Source organism: Adiantum capillus-veneris, chromosome 19, assembly GCF_014529385.1.
Source record: "Adiantum capillus-veneris isolate H3 chromosome 19, ASM1452938v2, whole genome shotgun sequence".
Classification (NCBI taxonomy): Eukaryota; Viridiplantae; Streptophyta; class Polypodiopsida; order Polypodiales; family Pteridaceae; genus Adiantum; species Adiantum capillus-veneris.
Genome location: NC_140949.1, coordinates 113,113,821 through 113,135,094, shown reverse-complemented (window position 1 = coordinate 113,135,094; position 21,274 = coordinate 113,113,821). Strand labels below are relative to the sequence as shown.

The window sequence follows — 21,274 nt, the reverse complement described above, 5'->3', positions numbered from 1 at the left end:
TGCACTCATTATGAATTTAGTGTTTTCTCTGTTGCTTGCAAGAAGCATTTATGAGGACAAGGGACACATGCCTTTGTCTTCCTAAATCTACAAGTCATTCCTCTCATGTGCGTGCACGCCGAAAGGTTGCACAAAATTATCAACGTCAACTCGCTATACAACGTACGATATACTTACTAGAGGATGCCTTGCCATGCTCAACAAATGGCCATGGTCGTGGTAGGAGTCCCTCCACATTTGTGGAGGGTTCTATCCATGGTGATGTTACTATTCCACAAGTTCCTTTGCAAACTATCATGCAAGGACAAGGACGAAGACAACACACTCTTTCATGTTTGGATGCGACAATAAGATATCGTCCGACAACGGGCAAGGCAACGCACCTCCAACATAAGACAGTAGCGCCATCAACATGACGGACACTTTTTCCCTCTCATAGACGCTCAAAATGAGGAACAGGTCCCGTATGTTCATGACACATCACTTGGAGGAATTTCTTGCATTCTACATGCCTATCCATGTCTACGAGGTGTCCACCCTTCCATGCTACCATTGAAACATGTCTCACTGCCTACAAATCATACAGGAACCATGTCCTCCTTCTGTGAGTTTTGTGGTGCACGTCTTTGGCCGTGTGAAATGAAGAAGGAAGATACACCATCAATGGGAAAATATTGTTGCAAAGGTGGAAAAGTATCCCTCTTTCCTCTTGCAAGACCGCCAGATGTATTGGAGAGGCTACTCACTAATAGTCATGCTTTGAGTAGGTCTTTCAGAAGAAACATCAGGAGTTACAATAGTGTTATGGCATTTGCATCTCTTGGAGCTACCATTGATGAGACATTGCTGGGTAGGTCTGGTGCATATTGCTTTTGTGTACATGGCGGTGTGTACCATCGAATTGGTTCTTTGCTACCACATGAAGCAGGGGCTCCAAAATTTGCACAGATATATGTATATGATACTGAGCATGAGGTTCGGAATCGTATGAGTGCCTTGGATGGTTTGAATTTGTCCACTCTTGAAGCATTATCAATGATGATGCGATCATGTAATCCGTATGCGAATGCCTTCTACAATGTTGGTAGAATGTTACGTGACAGTCCTGGTGTGGAGATCAAAATGACAATTTGTGAGAATAGAAATACTTCCAGGCAGTACTTGATACCTGTTGGCAATGAGGTTGCTACGATTATGCCAGGTCAAGGGGATGGACAAACAGTTGGCCATCGAGACATTGTGATACATTGTCAAAATGGAAGGCTGCAAAGGATTTCAAATCTACACAGGTCATACATGCCACTATTTTATGTTTCTCTTTCCACGGGGAGAAGATGGATGGCATGTCAAGCTTCCTTATGATAATGTGCATGGCCCTTTGGATTCCTTGGTTGGTCAACAATGTGTCACTCAAAGAGAGTACTATGCATATCGGCTACAGGTTCGTGCTGATACAGAGTCGTGCTTGCTTCGTGGGGGTCGTTTACTTCAAAAATTTATGGTTGATGCATATTGTGCCATTGAGGAATGTCATCTTGCATGGGTCCGTACAAATCAATAGACGTTGAGGGTAGAATTGTATGCAGGCTTGGTTGACATGGTGCATTTGTCTGGGAGTGATGTTGTAGTTGGACGGTCTGCAGGTCGAAGAATTGTCTTACCCTCATCTTTTATAGGCGCGGCCCTCGGCACATGTACCAATTGTATCAAGATGCAATGGAAATTGTGCGTGCAAAGGGAAAGCCAGACCTATTTATCACATTCACATGTAACCCCAAATGGCCAAAAATAAATGAGGCATTACTTCCAGGACAGGTTTCCTCTGATCGATCAGATATAACCACCAGGGTTTTCTTCTTGAAACACTCGAGCATGATGAAGTATATCTTAAAGAAAGATATTTTTGGGAAAGTGGTGGCTTACATGTCCGTCGTGGAGTTCCAAAAGAGAGGCTTGCCACATTCTCATACATTATAATTGATTCTAGATCCTCGATGTAAGCCTCAATCAACATTTGACTATGACAAGATGGTTTGTGCAAAGCTGCCAGATAAAAATCGATTTCCAGTGCTACATGATATCATTGTTAGTTGTAAAATTCATGGTCCAGGCAGTGAGTTCAATAGTTCATCTCCTTGCATGGTTGATGGCTGATGTATTAGAAAATATCCACGTTCATTTTGTGGAGCAAACAAGCATGGATAATAATGGCTACCGCATTTATGTGCGACGAAACAATGGCTTCACTGCCAAGGTTAGAGGTTCTACTATTGATAACCTATGGGTTGTGCCATATAATCCTATTTTGTCAACGCTATTTAATGCGCATATCAATGTTGAGGTATGCTCGACAATTTCAGCCGTCAAGTATGTCTATAAGTACATCTACAAGGGGCATGATAGGGCAACTGTAAGATTCCATACATCGGTACGTGATGCAAAAAGGGTGAACGTTGATGAGATAGACATGTACACGGATGGCCGCTATGTATCTGCATCTGAGTCTTGCCGGAGAATTTTTGAATATCCTTTGCACAATGACGCACCAATTGTTCAGAGATTGAGCGTGCATGTTCCGGCTAGTCAAATCGTGACTTTTCGAGATAATGATAGACTTAATGATGTCTTGCAAAGAGATAATGCAGAGAAGACCACTTTGACAGAGTGGTTCACATGCAACTTGGAGAATCCTGAAGCAAACGATAGTTTGTACATCGATTTTTTTCAAAAGTGGGTGTGGAATTCGGGTTCCAAGAAATGGACAAAGAGACGTCGTGGGGACACTATTGGGCGGATGTATTTTGTGCAGCCCTCTGTAGGTGAACGATGTTATGTCCGTTTGCTTTTGACTATTTGTAAAGGATGTAAATCATTTGAGGATCTATGCTCCGCAAATGGTGTATTGTTTCCAACATTCAAGGCAGCATGCATTGCAAGGGGTATCTTGGAAGATGATGGGGAATGGTTCGGATGCATGGAGGAAGCTTGCAATACACATACACGCTTGCAATTGAGACATTTTTTTGTGACCATTCTATTGTTTTGTGAACCCTCCTCCCCTCATCTCTTATGGGAAAGATTTCGACGTTTTTTGTATGAGGACTATCAACACATGTTGGAGATGAGATATGAGTCATTAGATGGTTGTACACAGGTTGTTGAAGGGTATGCGTTGAGAGATTTGCATAACATTCTTGGTACTTTTGGACGAAGTTTAACTGAATTTCCTGGACTTCCAATTCCTGAACGCTTTGTGACAGGTGATGAGAATAGCTTGCTTTTCCAAGAGCAATGCCTTGACAAAATGCAAGAGCTATCCGTGTCACGTGAAATGGAGCAGAGTCTAAATGAAGATCAAAGGATTGCTTTTGAGGCAGTGTTGCATGGAAGACTATTGATGGTGGGGCTATTTTTTTCCTAGATGGTCCTACACGGACTGGGAAAACTTATTTGTATAATTGTTTGTTGTCACGTGTTCGTGGAGAAGGAGAAGTTGCATTGGCCACAGCATCTTCTCATATTTCAGCATTGCTATTGCGAAATGGACGCAGTGCACATTCTAGATTCAAGATACCCTTGGACCTTGATAGTTGTAGCACATGCAATATCCTTGTTCAAGGTCAACTTGCTGAATTGCTTAGAATGTGCAAGTTGATTGTGTGGGATGAGGCTCATATGATGCATCGATATGCCTTCGAAGCTTTGGACAGGTCTTTGCAAGATATCATGTGCTCAACAAATCCATTTGGTGGAAAAGTGTTGCTTCTTGGGGAAGATTTCAGACAGATCTTACCAGTGGTGTTCCAGGGAGTGCGTGATGACATTGTTGATGCTACACTTCTTATGGAATCGTGTGAAGATTCTTCGATTGGCACATAACATGCGTGTGGGAGGTGGTGATGTTGCAAATTCTACTTATAGAGAATGGCTTATGGATGTAGGAAATGGGACTTTGACAATCGGTGATGAACAAATGATAGAAATCCCTCCTCACATGGTGCTTTCTTCATCCTCATTGGATGTATTGATAGGTTGCATCTATTCAGAAATTGATAAAGATATGGTCCATGCGAATACTTCAGAGAGCGGGCCATCCTTGCTCCAAAAAACTCTGAAGTTGATATTGTCAATGCTAAGGCCCTGTACACAATGAAAGGTGATGTTATGCAATACTTTAGTGCTGACTCTGTGGCGGAAAACTCGATGCAAGATCCTTTCTTATACTCTGTGGAGTTTTTAAATAGTCTCACCTTGGGTGGTGGATTTCCAACACATTGCTTGGAGTTGAAATTGAATGCCCCAAAAATTCTACTACGGAACATTGATCCAAGTCGAGGTCTATGTAATGGGACACGCTTGGTGTGCAAGGCATTTCATGCAAGAGTTCTGGAGACAAAAGTTATTTCAGATACACGGGTAGGCACTCGGGTTTTCATCCCTCGAATATGTTTTGTGCATTCTGGTACAAAGTTGCCATTCATTCCTAGACGGAGGTAGTTCCCAGTTAGATTGGCTTTTTGTATGATGATAAATAAGTCACAAGGACAAAGCATTGCCATGTTGGGCCTATACCTAGTGACATCGGTCTTCACTCATGGACAGTTGTATGTTGAATTGTCATGTGCACGTTCAGCCATTGGAGTGAAGATTCTCCTACGTGACATTGATGTAAACGAAACAACTGCACTAACAACAAACATTGTGTACCATGAGATATTAAACAATGCCATATGAAGGTTCCAATCCTTCTTTGTGTATGACGATAAATAACTCTCATGGCCAAAGCATTACCATGTTGGGCCTATACCTCGTGACACCAGTCTTCACTCATGGACAACTGTATGTTGCACTGTCATGCGCACACTCAACTATTGGAGTGAAAATTCTCCTATGTGACATTGATGTAATTACAAAAAAATTGCACTAACAATAAACATTATGTACCATGAGATATCAATCAATGCCATATGAAGGCTCCAATCCTTCTCATCATTGTGTTCTTCTTTATATATGTTTCAAATCATAAAATATTTTTTGAATTAATTTCTGCCTCTCTCCATAACATATACTAAACTATGTCATGTGAAGGTTTTTTTCCTTCCTTACATTGTCTATTTTGTGGTTTCTATTTTGGTATATAGATCATGGATCAAATGACTTACATCTCCGAGGTGTCCTTTCTATTAAATGTAGAAGATCATCCACATCCTGGTATGTTTTTTTCCACCATTAAGACATCATGTGGAGACTTATTGTGTTATCTTTGGGACCTTGATTTTTTTTCCATTATTTTAAGCAGAGCCACTTTTTTGGTGTGCACCTTTGCCGCACAAAAAAATTGTTAGGACCATCCGCAAGCACTACAAGACCAGGTGTGTGTGCATGAAATCACAAATTCACTTGGCATAAAGTAAGATTCATGGTATTTTTGTTTCCTTATGTGTTACGGACCTTAGGAATTTTCCATCTATTGATATCTTTACGTTACGTATTTTGGCATACTCCTCCGACGTTGAGTACGGTGTCTACTCGACAAGGAAAGTGTGTGTGTCTTCCGAAGATGAAGATGATGCTCAATGGTTTGCTAGATATGAAGGATACTCCGTTCCCGATGATTGGGAGTACCTCTAGAGTTCTAGGTTCACTGAGTTTATCTACCAAATCTACTTGCCTAAACAACTTTCATGTTTGGCAGGACCATACATAGCTGCAATAACTGGTATGTGTAAATTGTTGTGTTTGGTGCTTCAATTGTATTATTTTTAAAAAAATCTCCCTTTTTTACTAATATTGTTTGTTAATCTAGGAGATAATCAACCTTGGGATGGAAAAACGGTCCTTAATTTAGGAATGGAGAAACTCCAAGCCGATTGCCAATTGCATGATGAAGCAAGCTACGTTAATATTTCCTCTTAGATTAGTTGTGGCACGATAATGTCCTTGATTGTGTTTGGTTATATGACAAACAATATATCAATAGCTTTGCCATGCTTGTGATCCATTTTAGGCAATGTTCTTTGAAAATCTAGATACATTTCTAAATGTTTTGGTGTTTATTATGACTTTGTAATTCTATGCAATAGAGTTTTCCACTTGGGATTTGAGTTTGAGGCATCCAAGATATTAGGTTCATATCTTAGAGATCTTTGTTTAAGAACAACAATTCTATGCATTGATCCTCACGTTTTGTGAGAGGATAGGTTGCTATCACTAGAATGGTAACCTAAGAGGATATAAAAGTGTCCTTTCAGGGTTTTGGGAAAAAATTCCAAAACCATAGTAGATCCACTCATTTTGAAAAATCCTTTCATGCGCTTATAGTTCAATAACTACTACATATGGAAAAAATAAGAAACTCGTAATTTTTCTCATCCCTTGGTCACTACAAGCCTCCAAAGTTTCTGGACCAGTGCATTTTGCCCAAAACAGCAATTTCTTACAGTTGGTTGCATATAAATAAGAGTGGAGATTTTTGTAGGACATGAGATAAAATGCCCCGTTAACTTCAATGGGTTGGTGACCAAAACATATGGTTGCTTTTACCTCACTAAACTTTTTTGGGAAAAAAAAATAGGTACAAAAAAGTTGCATTTTTCCATTCGGTGGACCTATCATCAAAGTTTCTATAGTCACGCTCAATACAGATACTATATACATGTTTTCTTAGTTCCCTTTGGGCCTCTGGATTCAAAAGGAGCCATGGAGCATGTCAAAAGGATAATGGATCTCTTACAATTGGAACCTTGGGGGCAATGATAAAGTGCTAAATACAATAAACATGAAAAAACTGGGTTTAGCATTATGACCTCTAGAAACCCATAGAAACTACTCAATATCTAGCCAAGTTTGTAGTCTATGATTAGATATGGTCACTACCTACAAAATACACACAATTCGCCTAAGAAACTAGAAATATTGAGAAAGTTATACTTGCTACTCTAAAATGTATCGTATTCTTCAGCAATCAAAAAACTCAACCATCATTATATACTATGCTATATAGCATATCAGGTCCCCCAAAACTCAAGGAAGATTAGCTTTATGTTATACATTACACTTACACAATCAAAATTGAATTTGGATATCAAGAAAGCCACCAAAAAAATCATAAAAGTGCTAATTTTGGCCAAAAAACAGGATAATGCAATTCTTGTAAATTGGTCATAACTTTCAATTTTAACACTTAGCTCTCCCTACAAGCATCAAAACATGTTGAGAACTATGAAGGCCTAACCTCTAGCCATCTAAACCTCACAAACATGAAGTTTAGAGTGGTATAGTTGCCAAAATTTGAAAAAAAAAGCCAAAAACAGGACCCGTTTTTTCACACAGTTTAGGTTCAAAAATGTTGTGCAAGAGTAAGGTTAATGGTGAGATCGATACTCAAAAAAAAATGCCAAGTTTTTTTCAGCTCATAAGGCAACTTTGTGGATATATAGCACCTAGAAATTCATTTTCATACTCTTCAAATAATTCAAGCAAAATGGTCACTTAGTAGGACACAAAAGTGTCCAAGGACATAAAAGTGTCATGTTACCATTCTAGTGCTATGTTGAGAGAGAGAGAGAGAGAGAGAGAGAGAGAGAGAGAGAGAGAGAGAGGGATATGTGCAATAAGGAAGAGAGAAAATCATGCATGTTGTTTGAGGAAAACATTAAAGTCTCTCTGTGTCTTTTCTTGAGCTTGCACCTCTTATGCTTTGTGTAGATTATGTTTTTTGTATGATAAGATGTTATGTTCGTAATATTGTGCAAGGGATTGCTTCCTTTGTGGGAGTTGACACATAGTTCAACTTTATATGCATTGTGATGTACTTTTTAATGGTACGGCTATGGAAAACATGAATAACAATGCCATCATTGAGACCGAGTCAGATGGTATTGAGTCCACTCCTCCAAGGTTTGCCAATGTTCGAGCGGAAAAGAGAAGTGCTCGATGCATGGGATCCTCTTCTATTAATCCTGTGGTAAATGATGGGAATCATGAACTCATGGCTGCATTATGGGACTTCTTTGTCCGTAGTGAGTCTAGGCAATTGGACTTTGAACGACACTTGGAAGCACTTTTGGACGTGGCTCAACAAGCGAATGGCCAACAAATTGTAGACCTCCGCAATGAGGTGCGTTTATGTGCACAACGCTTCAATGAAGGAATGGCCCAAGTTGAGGAGAACCAATTCAACATGCTGGTGCGCATGGAGCAACAATTTGAATCAATCCAAAGGTCACACATGCCCAATAGGGAAATCCAGGTCCAAATCGATGCACTTAAGGACCAGGTCCTTGCTTTAGAAGGAGAGGTAACCCGCCTCAAGGTCCATTTGAATCGATTGAATGCATTGATGACAAAGATGGCTCGAGCTTCTGATGGTCGTGCCATATAGCAACGTTCAACCTTGGCTACTAGAAATAGTTGAAGTACGTACTTTTGTGTGTTAATTTGATTCACTATGTTGATGTACTAAAGCATACCTTGCTTTGAACTGCGTTGGTAGGATAAATTAGTGAACATGTTGTTTTTTTTTTTTTTTTTTTTTAATACTTGTGTTGTTTGATCTACATGGCATAAATCCATAGAGTATACTTAAATTAAGTTTTGAGACTTTGGTTGAGATGATAATTTTGGTCAAAACAATATGAGGTACTACCTTTGTGTCTTGGGGACATAAAGTAGCATGTTTTTAGAAAAGAGGCTTCCATCGTTACAACTATTCTTAGCTGTGTGAGCTTCAAGGACGTTGCAATGAAATACTTGGAAGCTTGATAGATTCCATGATATTTTACCACTATCTACATTTCATTCTGAAATTTATCTTTAGGTTTACAAGTAGAAATTGTCTTACTCCTTTAGATTTGGTTCACTTTATGCACTCTTAAATAATTGGGTAGCACTCTCCAGACCCCATTATTAGTTCGTAATGACCATTGTAGACAACTTCAGATTGGGGTCATGCACATCAAACCACTTCAATGGGATATTTTATTGTATTGATGCATATGCACGTGCCTAAATTTTGTTTTCTCTTTGCAAACAACAAACTTCATCCTATAAAACCCTTTGCTTGGAAATTAGGGACCATTGAGACCCTGTTATGATGTGTATCCACAAAGTATTGAGGCGGTCCGGGGCGGGCAACAAGAAGAGTGGCCTCTAAGCACCCGTCTAGGCTCCCGTGCTGCTCAATTGGGTTGGGGTGGGAAAAAACAACAAACACACACACAAACCCGCAACCTAACCCTACACAAATTTGGGGCACCACCTAGTTTTGGATGCAAACTAGGACGCGTAAAGAGAGAGAGAGAGAGAGAGAGAGAGAAAGAGAGAGAAAGAGAGTGCTCGGGCTGCTTTGAAATGTATCGGTTGTGATCAAGCAAACACAATTATATATGTAAGAAAGAGAGGGAAGGGGGAGGGGGTGATTGTTGCACTAATACCTTCTTACAAATCTGTCATGACCAATGAAAGTGAGATTAGTATTTTTTCAACATAGCTTTATTAAATTACACCACAACACATCACAAGAAAAGCCACCCCAATCACTGTCTTAAAGCCCGGGGAGTCCTCTCCACCCTGTCGCCCTCTTACAGTATGTGGGATTTATGGTTGAATTGATGACAACACCCAAAGACAAGCTATCAAGAACTTAAAAAACACCAAGACACTTATACATCATTGTTGTCCATTACTTCACGTTGGAAGAGAGACAAAGTATCCAAGCTTAGTCCAGATCCACCCTCCTTGATTCAGCAAATGTTGGGCTTACACTAGTAGGAGAAACGATAGATTTCCTACTCTCAATTGAATGATCACTCTCTCTTACAATGGCATAGAGTTCCCTTGCTAATTACCCCTAATACAACACATGCATATGCATAAGACAATGAGCTTCCACTCAAGAGCTCCTTCTAGAGAGGTTGAGCTTGGATTCTCAAGCTATAGCATAGTGCTCTTGCTTATGGCTCCCCCCTTTTTGTGCTAGCTACACCCTCCTTTTATAGCAATTTTGAAGGCTAGGGTTACTCCTCTAACCATGGTTGGGTTAGATTTTCAGCACTTATCTAATTTCTTTTGCTTGGAATTATCAAGAAGTTGGTGTGGATAGATGAAGAAGAGAGAGAGGAGAGAAGTGGAGGTGATAGGACTTTTCATAGTAGGTTAGTGTTAGTAAATTAGTAGAGTTAGTATTTTTATTGATTTACAAATGGAATTGGATATTTACAATGGGAGTATCCAAGTAGGATACAAATAAGGAAGAAAACCTCTTAAGAGGTAAGAAAAGATGGATTTCTTACAAGGTTGATGTTCCAAGTGTCTTGAGTAGGGTCAATTTTGACGCTTGTTAACGGTCCAATAGCTATGACGGTACGTTTTTTCCACTCTTGACCTTCCTTTGGGAGCCAAGGTAAGTGAACATGAGTAATCAATCACCATGATGCTGTCTTTCAAGAGAAGAGGCTGAATTTTATGGTTTTTTTGAGAGATATGGGTAATATGGAAGAGGGAAAATGAGACTAGGTGATCAATTTTGGAATGGAAGTGTGTGAAGGAGACATGAGTTCACCATGGTTTCTCTTATTCTTCAAGGTTGAGAAGAAGGTGAGTAGGGTGCAGAGAGGAGTGGTGAGAGAGGTGGGGATGATGAGTGGAGAAGTGTGTGTGAAAGAGGAAAATGATAAAGTGGAAGAGGGAGTGTGGCTGCATAGCATGGGCAAACTGGGGTCCACCAATAAAATCATAGCTCACAGCTCGTAGCTCAAAAAAACATGAAACAATTTGAGGTAAAAGTTCAGCTCACGAGCTACAACTTTTGTTTGTATCACCTTTTCAAATTCGGGGAGCATGTGATCTTTAAAAATTCAGCAAAACCGACTGTTTTTTCCACTGCACAAGGTCCTTATGAGGTCCTTCTTTGGATGATTCTTTTGAATACCTCCAAGAGTGAGCTCCCCATGGTGCATGCATGCATGCCACATACCCTTGACCTTATTTGGCAGGTCTATAACTGAAGATATTATTGAGATCATGATATAAGTGAATAGTAGAACTAGGAAAATCAAATATTGAGGGGTCTAAAAAAATATGTACATGTCAAATATAAATAATATAGGTGGAAAAAATATAAAGGGGTCAAAATAAATCTCTCTCATTATAAGTCTACCATAAAAAGATGAATATTTTTGGTGGTCTAATTTATGAGAGTAATAGAGAATAGATGTAGCAAGGAAAAAATGACAATAGTGAAAAAATATACACATAAATAAACTAGTTTTTTTGGATTTTTGTTGGGATGGAGTTACTGTTAGGAAATAAGATGTAGCTAAATAGATATTTGAGTAGATTACTTAATGGAGAGAGATAGATTTCACACACAAGAGATTATAGAGTAGAGAGAGAGAGAGAGAGAGAGAGAGAGAAAGAGTATACACGATATACGTGGTTCACCCAATGTGGGCTACGTCCACGGGAAAGCAGCCACTCAATGGCTTTGGCACTTCAAAAGAAGAAGTAGTTACAAAGGGATTAAACCCTTAATAGAGCTCCCGCCTTGCTTCACTCTCACCACCTCACACTCACCTTGTTGCATCAACTTCACACTATGAAATGTGTGTAGAAATGGCCTCCTTTTATAGGCCAAAATGGCTACCCTCTCTTATGAGAGGCAGCCATGTGTAGCCGCCCTTGTGTGAAAAAGTCCAAATCGGACCCTCCAATCCGTCCATGTGTGGCCGCCCTTGTGTAGACAAATCTGCTTTTGAATTCGGCCACCCGCCACCGGCCATTGACTTCCGACCACCGGCCACCGGCCATTGACTACCGGCCAACCGACCGGTTGTTTTCCGACCACTTTTCGGCCGCCGTCTGGCCATAATATTCCGGCGAAAAGGAATATTCTGGCGAGGAAAAAAACAGTCTCGGGGGCCTCCGCCCCCAAGGCCCCTAAAGTTGCCCCTGATTCTTGTCCATGAAAATTTTGGTTTTCGGTGAGTGATTTTCCTTCACGCACGATAGCTTCTCCTCATAATGGGGGCCTTACAAATGTGCACTTTTACCACAAAAAATTACAAGGGTAAATTAGGCTCCATACTTAACAATCTCCCACTTGGAGACTGATCTCCAAACCAAACCTGTAACTACTTTCCATTCTGGCTTCTTATCCTTCAATGCTGATTGAAGATGAGCAAAAGCTCAACTTCTCCTTATTGACCACCTTTGTAAACATGTCTGCAGGATTTTCACTTGTATGCACCTTTCCTAGCTTTAGCTGTCCCTCTTCCAAAAGAGTGCGTATGAAGTGATATCTCACCTCAATGTGCTTTGTCCTTGAATGAAAGGCTGAGTTCTTCGTAAGATGGATAGCGCTTTGGCTATCACTGTACAAGACACAATTGTCTTGTTTGAATCCAAGCTCTTCTAAGAATCTGTGAAGCCATAGAATTTCTTTGCTTGCCTCCGTCATTGCTACATACTCTGCTTCCGTGGTAGAAAGTGAAACCACTTTCTGCAGCTTTGAAGCCCAGCTTATTTCTGTGCCTCCAACCGTGAACACATAGCCAGTAGTGCTCCTTCGAGTATCTTTGTCATCTTCCATATCTGCATCAGCATACCCTTCTAGAAAAATATCAGTTACTCCAAAATACAAAGCATTTGTTGTTGTCCCTTTTAGATACCTAAGTATCCACTTCACAGCTTGCCAATGCTCTTTACCTGGGTTGTCCATGAACTTACTCACAACTCTCACTGCATGTGCAATGTCTGGCCTTGTCCAGACCATAGCATACATTAGAGAACCTACCGCTGCAGCATATGGAACTTTAGACATATAGGCTATCTCCTCTTGTGTCTTTGGACACATATCCTTCGTTAGTTTAAAATGACCAGCCAAAGGTGTAGAAACTGGTTTTGCATTTTGCATTGCAAACCTTTCTAGTACCTTCTTGATGTAATCTTCTTGAGATAGCTTTATTGTCTTCTTCGTCCTGTCCCTTGATATTTTCATACCAAGTATCCTCTTTGCAGCACCTAAATCTTTCATTGAAAAATATTTGGACAGCTCCTCTTTTAAGTCTTTGATGTCCTACATGTTAGCACTTGCAATCAACATGTCATCAACATACAACATTAGGATGATGAATTTCCCATCTCCCAAATTCTTCATGTAGACGCAGTGATCCGGGTTGCATCTTGTGAATCCATGATCCAACATCCATCGATCAAACTTCAAGTACCATTGTCTTGATGCTTGCTTTAAACCATACAAGCTCTTCTTTAATCTGCAAACCATTTTCTCCTTACCTTTTACTTCATACCCCTTTGGTTGAAGCATGTAGATTTCCTCCTCTAAGTCACCGTGAGGGAATGCCGTATTTACATCCATTTGCTCGAGATTTAAATCATGAGCAGCCACAAGGCTTAAGACAAGCCTAATTGAGTTCATTTTTACAACAGGAGAAAATATTTCATTGAAGTCAATACCTTTCTTTTGAGAAAACCCTTTTACCACAAGCCTAGACGTGTACCTTTTCTTCCCACCTTCTTCTTCCTTCAGCTTGTACACCCATTTGTTTTGAAGTGCTCGCTTACCTTTAGGCAACTCAACCAACTCCCATGTTTGGTTGCGATGTAGTGAGTCCATCTCCACTTGCATGCTCTTCGTCCATTGTTCTTTGGATTTATGTTGCATAGCTTCTTCGTATGATTCCGGCTCTCCAGAATCTGAGATCAAGAGATGGTTGAAGGAAGGAACAAACCTTTCTGGAGGTCTACTTGCTCTTGTAGATCTTCGGGGAATAGGTTGAGGCTCCTCATTTGGTTGACGTTGTTGCACATTGTCACCGTTTGCAGTCCTTGAGTCTTCACCGTCCTCAAGCTCCATGTACTCATCACCTGTTTCTTTTTCTTTTTTTTTTTCCAAGTAATCTTTGTACATATTTTGTTCGTTAAAAATTACATCCCTACTTCTTAAGATTTTACCATCTTCAGGATTCCATAGGCGATACCCAAAGTCTCCTTCTCCATAGCCAATGAAGAAACACTTTTTGGACTTTGCATCTAGCTTTGATCTTAGGCTTCTATCTATGTGCATGAAAGCCTCACACCCAAACACTTTGAGAAATGCATAATTCACCGGTTTACCTGTCCATGCCTCTTCTGGAACTCCCCCATCCAATGCCGTTGAGGGTGACCAATTGATTAAGTACAGAGACGTACTTACAGCTTTCACCCAAAGCTCAAGCGATAGGCCTGCATGTAGCTGCATGCTTCATGCTCGTTCCATGATTGTCCTGTTCATCCTTTCCGAAATCCCATTTTGTTGAGGTGTCCTTGGGGTTGTCCTTTGCCTCCGAATGCCATTGCTAGCACAAAAGCTTTCAAAAGCTTGGCTTCAATATTCGCCTCCATTGTCGGATCTGAGGCATTTAATCTTGGTACCTGTTTCATTTTCCACAAAGGCTTTCCACCTTTGAAATATGGAAAATACATCGGATTTATTCTTCATGACATAAACCCATGTTTTTCTACTCGCATCGTCTATGAATGTTACATAGTACAATGAGCCACCAAGTGATGGTGTACTTGCAGGACCCCAAACATCAGAATGAACCAACTCAAGTTTTTTATTTTTTCTTTCATTTCTTGATTTTTGAAATTTTACCCTCTTTTGTTTACCATAAGCACAATCTTCACAGAACTCTAAGTCCACTTCTTTCAAACCTGGTAGAAGCTTATTTGTTTGAAGGATTTGCATTCCTTTGGCACTCATATGCCCAAGTCTGTAGTGCCACACCGCACTGTCAACTTGTATAGTTGCTGCACAAGCTGAAGGCTGCGTGCTAACAGGACACAAGTAAAGTGAACCGACTTTTTCTCCCTTGGCAACCACCAAAGATCCCTTTGAGATCTTCCACCGTTTGTTTCTGAATGCAATGTATTGACCTTCATCGTCCAATTGTCCTGTAGAGATCAAATTTTTGCGAAGAGAAGGAACATGCCTAACATCTTTAAGCTTCCATTCATTTCCGTTAGCAGTTTTGACAGAAACTGTACCTTTGCCGACAATCTCACAAGCTTCATCATCTCCCAAGTATACATACCCAAAATTACCTTTGGTGTAGTCTTGGAAATGTTGCTTGTGTGGTGTCGCATGGAATGAAGCCTCGGAATCTACTATCCAGGAATTAGACACATTGTCTAATGAGAGCATTAGAGCATCTTGCTCTACTTTACCTGCCACATTGGCCTCCGATGTTGGCTTGTTGTCTTGAGACTCTGTCTCCTTCTTCTTCTTGGACCAGCAATCCTTCTTGATGTGGCCCTTCTTGCCGCAGTTCCAACATTCAAGAACTGACTTTGTGCGTGACTTGCTCCGCCTTGAGCGATCACGACCCTTTTGGTTTTTGAACCTCTCCTTATGCCTTCCTCTTGTTTCCAATGATAGTGCAGCACCTGATGATTCTCATGTGCTTCTCCTTTGCATTTCCTCGCTTAGGAGAACACCCACAACATCATCAAACTTAAGAGTATTTGTGCCAGAGATAGAATTACTTACAGCCATCACAAGGCTGTCCCAACTATCCGGTAGAGATGATAGTATAAGGAGAGCTCGCACTTCGTCATCGAAATTGATTTTCACTGATCGAAGTTGACTTATGTTTGTGTTAAAGTCATTTAGGTGTTCTGCAATTGAACCATTCTTTGCCATCTTTAGATTGAACAGGCACTTCATAAGAAATACCTTATTGGATGCCGATGGTTTCTCGTAGAAGTCGTCAAGTGACTTCATCAAGTCCTCCGTGGTCTTCATCTCCGAAACATTGAAGGCCACTGTTGACGCCAAGCTTAACCGGATTGTTCCCAGTGCCTTTCGATCAAGGATAATCCATGCTTCATCTGCCATTGTTGCGGGCTTCTTCGCAAGACCGCCGAGTGGCAAATAGAGGTCCTTCTGGTAGAGATAGTCTTCAATCTGCATCTTCCAATGTTGGTAGTTTTTGCCGTTGAACTTCTCAATCTTGAGCTTCCCTTCCTCCCCCATAACTCCCTCTCAATTAAAGGAATCCTTTCCTTGAGATAATTTAGCTACGAGCAAACCTTGCTCTGATACCAGTTGTTAGGAAATAAGACGTAGCTCAATAGATATTTGAGTAGATTACTTAATGGAGAGAGATAGATTTCACACACAAGATATTATAGAGTAGAGAGAGAGAGAGAGAGAGAGAGAGAGAGAGAGAGAGAGAGAGAGAGAGAGAGTATACACGATATACGTGGTTCACCCAATGTGGGCTACGTCCACGGGAAAGCAGCCACTCAATGGCTTTGGCACTTCAAAAGAAGAAGTAGTTTACAAAGGGATTAAACCCTTAATAGAGCTTCCGTCTTGCTTCACTCTCACCACCTCACACTCACCTTGTTGCATCAACTTCACACTATGAAATGTGTGTAGAAATGGCCTCCTTATATAGGCCAAAAGGGCTGCCCTCTCTTATGAGAGGCAGCCATGTGTAGCCGCCCTTGTGTGAAAAAGTCCAAATCGGACCCTCCAATCCGCCCATGTGTGGCCGCCCTTGTGTAGACAAATCCGCTTTTGAATTCGGCCACCGGCCACCGGCCATTGACTTCCGACCACCGGCCACCGGCCAACCGACCGGTTGTTTTCCGACCACTTTCCGGCCGCCGTCCGGCCATAATATTCCGGCGAAAAGGAATATTCCGGAGAGGAAAATAAAGTCTCGGGGGCCTCCGTCCCTGAGGCCCCTAAAGTTGCCCCTGATTCTTGTCCATGAAAATTTTGGTTTCTGGTGAGTGATTTTCCTTCACGCACGATGGCTTCTCCTCATAATGGGGGCCTTACAAATGTGCGCTTTTACCACAAAAAATTACAAGGGTAAATCAGTCTCCATACTTAACAGTTACACCAAAAATAAGAGAAGCTTGCATGTTTTATATGGAATAAAGAGTACGCAAAATGGTAAGAAAAAATATGGTAATGTTGAGTTAATGTACATAGCATAAATAACACACCATAGGTAGAAATATTTAAATAAATACCAAAATAATTATGAAAAATTCTTTTATTTAGGCCAATGAAATATTTACACACAAATGGGCCATAATATACTTATTTTTTTTATTTTTTTGGCTCAACTAGCCCAATGACTAGCTAATTAAGGGTTTTTAAGAAGATAAGGGAAAAGTCCCCTAACTCACACACACCTATATACAGTGAAATAGTGAGGGTAACCACAATGTTTGAGTGATTTGATAGGGTGGGTTAACTCACTATGGCAATTATGGAGAGCCAAAAAACGGCTATCAGTATGTATAATGTATCCTAATTGTGGAAGGTTCAAATAAGACGATAGAGTTTGTGCGATTATTTTTATAAAAGGGTCATCTACGTATGATAGTGTAGGAAATTTGAATGTTATTATAGTTATTATATATTACCAATTGAAACTCCACCAAAGCATGCTTTGCCACTAACTATTTTGTTGATTGTTTCCTAAGAGTTTTGACATTTTGCATGGAGTGGAAATGTTAATCGTAAATAAGATCTGTCGGTGTTTGAAGGTTTATTGGTAGTGCATTTGAAGTTATTTTCTTTTCTTAAAATCTCAAAACTATGTGTTGCATATGCATGATATTTTCATGTTTTTCCATCTCATTTGTGAAAATGTTGAAATTTTAAGGTTTATGTACACATAAACGAGTAGATTTGTGTAGCTCTTTATGCATGTCTATGAGTGATCGAGAACTAAGATTTTGTTGCAAATTTCAAAGTTTCAATGGTATCAATAGTGTGCTCTTTTGGATTACACCAACATGTGTATCGCATACTATAGGTGCTATGTTGATTCAATTCTCTATACACTTTGATTGTCATGAAAAGCTGATGTTATGATGTTTATTGGACGGGGTTGAAATATTGTATTTATAGATGCCACGTCAAAGAAGGCATTGGATAGTATCTATGTTTAGTTGGATGCTTCATCATCGGCCATTTCTTATCTATGGTAGGATCTAAGTATATCCTTTGAAAATTTTCCAGCTTGGTGTTCAAACTAACAATTTTCTCATTTAGATCCACCTTGTTCGAGAGGCCCACTTAGTACGCATGATGTAGTAGACATTAGTGAAAGCTTTGAAGTCGTTAGGTAAGGAACACCAATGAGGCACAATGCTTTTTTAAATATTTTTTGGTTATTGAACTTATTGTAATTAACCAATTGGCTTGCAGGAATCACTTTATCGTGATAACATTTTAATGGAAGTGCATGAGTTTTTCGGAGGACTCCAAGGGTACTTTCATATCAGTGTGGCTTTAAATCGTAATGCAGGTTCAGCTCGCATACGGATTCACGAGCTCAGAGATCGCTTGCCGGCCAATGCAGAATGCTCTTATAGGGATAGGTATGAGAATTGGAGGATTGTATTATACACCCTGTGTGAGAGACATCGTCATTTTGGTAGGAGCATTTATTGTGTGGGTCCATGGGTTCTACGAGTACCAAATGCAACATCCCAAAGGCTGTCGTTTTGAAGTTTCAGTTGTTTTGTTAGTTAAGATTTAGTGGCTTGCAAAGAAGTTTCTTTAGAGACAAATATTAGGGCTTACAAAGACTACTTATAGTAATGAAAGTGGATTGTTGTTTTTCTTTTAATTTTCCTTTTCCTCTCTCTCTCTCTCTCTCTCTCTAAAGTTTAAAAAAAAACATGTACTTATTCTACTCTCTCTCTTCATCCCGCCCCCCCCCCCAAAACCTCATATGTAGTCTTTTAAGTTTATGTTATGTAGTTGTTATGTTCATTCAATTCTCTATGCACTTTCTATTGTCTCACAAATCCAGTGTGATTTAGGTCGATACCATAATGCACTATTACACATAATAAAGCATTTAAGATATAGTTGTCACTACCTTCAATTGGATGCATAAAAAATACTTACACATGTTATTCTTCTAAAGAAGGGGGGAGGGGGGGTTACACAAAATTCAATGATACTCCTTCTTGGCCACAGCAAAGCGCGGGTCACATACTAGTATACTCTATCTATATTGATGTTTTGTTAGCCTATGCAGGGTGAGTTTTCAACTTTCTACCTGGCGAGACTTATTTATATATGTACACATCACTAGTAAAGGGGGCTGTGTGTGAGTGTGTGTGTGTGTGTGTGTGTGTGTGTGTGTGTGTGTGTGTGTGTGTGTGTGAGAGAGAGAGAGAGAGAGAGAGAGACCTATCCCCAGCCCCATTGAGCACAAAGCTAAACCCTCTTGAGTGTTGGTGTGTGTGTGTGTGTGTGTGTGTACGTACGTACACTGAGAGAGAGAGAGAGAGAGAGAGAGAGAGCAAGTTTGAATTCAAGTGTCTGACTCCCAATCCATGTGTGCACATAGACTCACGACATTCAATGGATGTGGTGGCTTTTTGAAATAGATTCCCTCTCTAAACAAACGGGTTCAATGGGTATTTTAAGCCTGTTTGTAACGTCTTGCTGGCGGGAGGTGTCGATGCGACGAGTCTAGAAACCCATCTAGAATATATAGCCTCAAGCTACCCCACTCCAATTAACTGCTCCTAGCAGCGTGTGGGCAAGGCAAGAGTGAAGATGGAAAATCGGTGAACACAGGCGAATAGGAGCCTATGCTACATGTGGATCAGATGGGCATGGTTGCAAGGGAAGTTGTGAGGTGATTCCCAGATCATTCCCAGATCAAAGGGTACAAGATTCCACTAATTCAGCCTGGGAGAGGACAGTGCAAACCACTCACAAAGGTCTTGCTCATAGCACCCGCTTGCTACATCAACCCCATAACTCATAGCTATAAGCTCCTCCATGGTTTTGCAGATAAGAATCCTAGCCATCCCTTGCATATCAACACTTGCCTAAGCCACTCAAGCCCGTTGAAGATGGAGCTGGATCGGGGTTGAGGATGAGATGGGAGTTGGAGAAACTACATCAGCTACTTATCTCTCTCTCTCTCTCTCTCTCTCTCTCTCTCTCACACACACACACACACACACACACACACACACTTAGTCAGAGGATGCGGACTGGCATAATTGGAAGGGCATGGCAGAGGAGTCCTAAGCATGGAAACGAACAGAGGATAGTGACACGAGCATGGGCAAAGGTGGATCCACAGAGGAATGTGCAACGTGGAGCTTTGCTATAGACATGGAGCTATGCGACTAGAGAGAGAGAGAGAGAGAGAGAGAGAGAGAGAGAGAGAGAGAGAGAGAGAGAGAGAGAGAGAGAGAGAGAGAGAGAGAGACATAAATTGTGCACATTTAGTTTTCGTGTGTGTGTGTGTGTGTGTGTGTGTGTGTGTGTGTGTGTGTGTGAGAGAGAGAGAGAGAGAGAGAGAGAGAGAGAGCACTGAATTGAAGTATCTAGCCAAAAGAGGGAAAAAATGACAGATAATTGTGTAGCATGTTGAGGTGCAGATGGAGAGGGGGGATGTCTAAATATCCAAGATAACCAGTGTTCGGGAAAAATCATTTTTCTAAACATACAAAATTCCTTTCCTAAAATTTGTCAAGACGAAATTTTAATACATTAGGTTTTATTTGGGGGGTTTGCACTATTTATCTCTATTTTGGTGCGGAATTTCTCCTTTTCCTCTTGCTCTCAACCTGCTTTTTTTGGGATTGAAAACGACACGATATTAAGTTGAGACACATTTTTCCCGAACACTGAAGATAACCCATTATCTCATGAGCAAGAGAAAGAGAGAATACACGCATGCACAAGATAGACATGAATGAGAGAGAGGAGGTGGGATGTCATGCAAGGGAATATGAGAGAGAGAGAGAGAGAGATCCAATGCTTCAACTACCTAGCCTCAAGGGGTAATTAAGTGATAATGGTGAGATATGTGTATTCCATCGATTAATTCTGGGAGCTTAATTAGACCTTGAGTCTAGGAAGTTGAAGCACTCTCTCTCTCTCTCTCTCTCTCTCTCTCTCTCTCTCTCTCTCTCTCTCTCTCTCTCTCTCTCTCTCTCTCTCTCTCTCGTAGTGTGTATGCTCGGGGGTGCACTATGTAATCATGTTAATATATAACGTGAGTTCGAAAGGAAGTGTTTTAAAATGCAAAAAAATTAGGCAATTTAACAGAGATACATTAAAATATAGGGTTTTTATAATTAGTTTTGAAAAATTTTCTTAAAATAAGGGGTCATTTTATTCATTGAGACATGTTAAAAGAGGGGTTTTTTTAATACCCTATGAACACACGTTCTGTAGGGGGGTACTGAATGGTGAACCCCCTGAGTG

General features: G+C 40.5%; 1 protein-coding gene across 1 annotated transcript; it reads left to right on the top strand.

Annotated features, from left to right (window-relative positions):
- Nucleotides 1-591: 591 nt before the first annotated feature.
- On the top strand, nt 592-3,879 carry LOC147434681 (uncharacterized). The gene is made up of 4 exons (XM_086489663.1): nt 592-1,289; nt 1,644-1,815; nt 2,111-3,326; nt 3,422-3,879. Exons 1-4 carry the CDS (start codon nt 592-594, stop codon nt 3,877-3,879), a joined length of 2,544 nt encoding a protein of 847 aa, XP_086345789.1.
- Nucleotides 3,880-21,274: the final 17,395 nt, after the last annotated feature.

Coding starts and splice junctions, on each gene's coding strand:
- LOC147434681 (XM_086489663.1), top strand. CDS start 592: ATGTCCTCCTTCTGTGAGTTTTGTGGTGCACGTCTTTGGCCGTGTGAA. Junction 1,290..1,643: donor AGGATTTCAAATCTACACAG/GTCATACATGCC, acceptor GACGGTCTGCAG/GTCGAAGAATTGTCTTACCC. Junction 3,327..3,421: donor GCAAGAGCTATCCGTGTCAC/GTGAAATGGAGC, acceptor TTTTTTTCCTAG/ATGGTCCTACACGGACTGGG.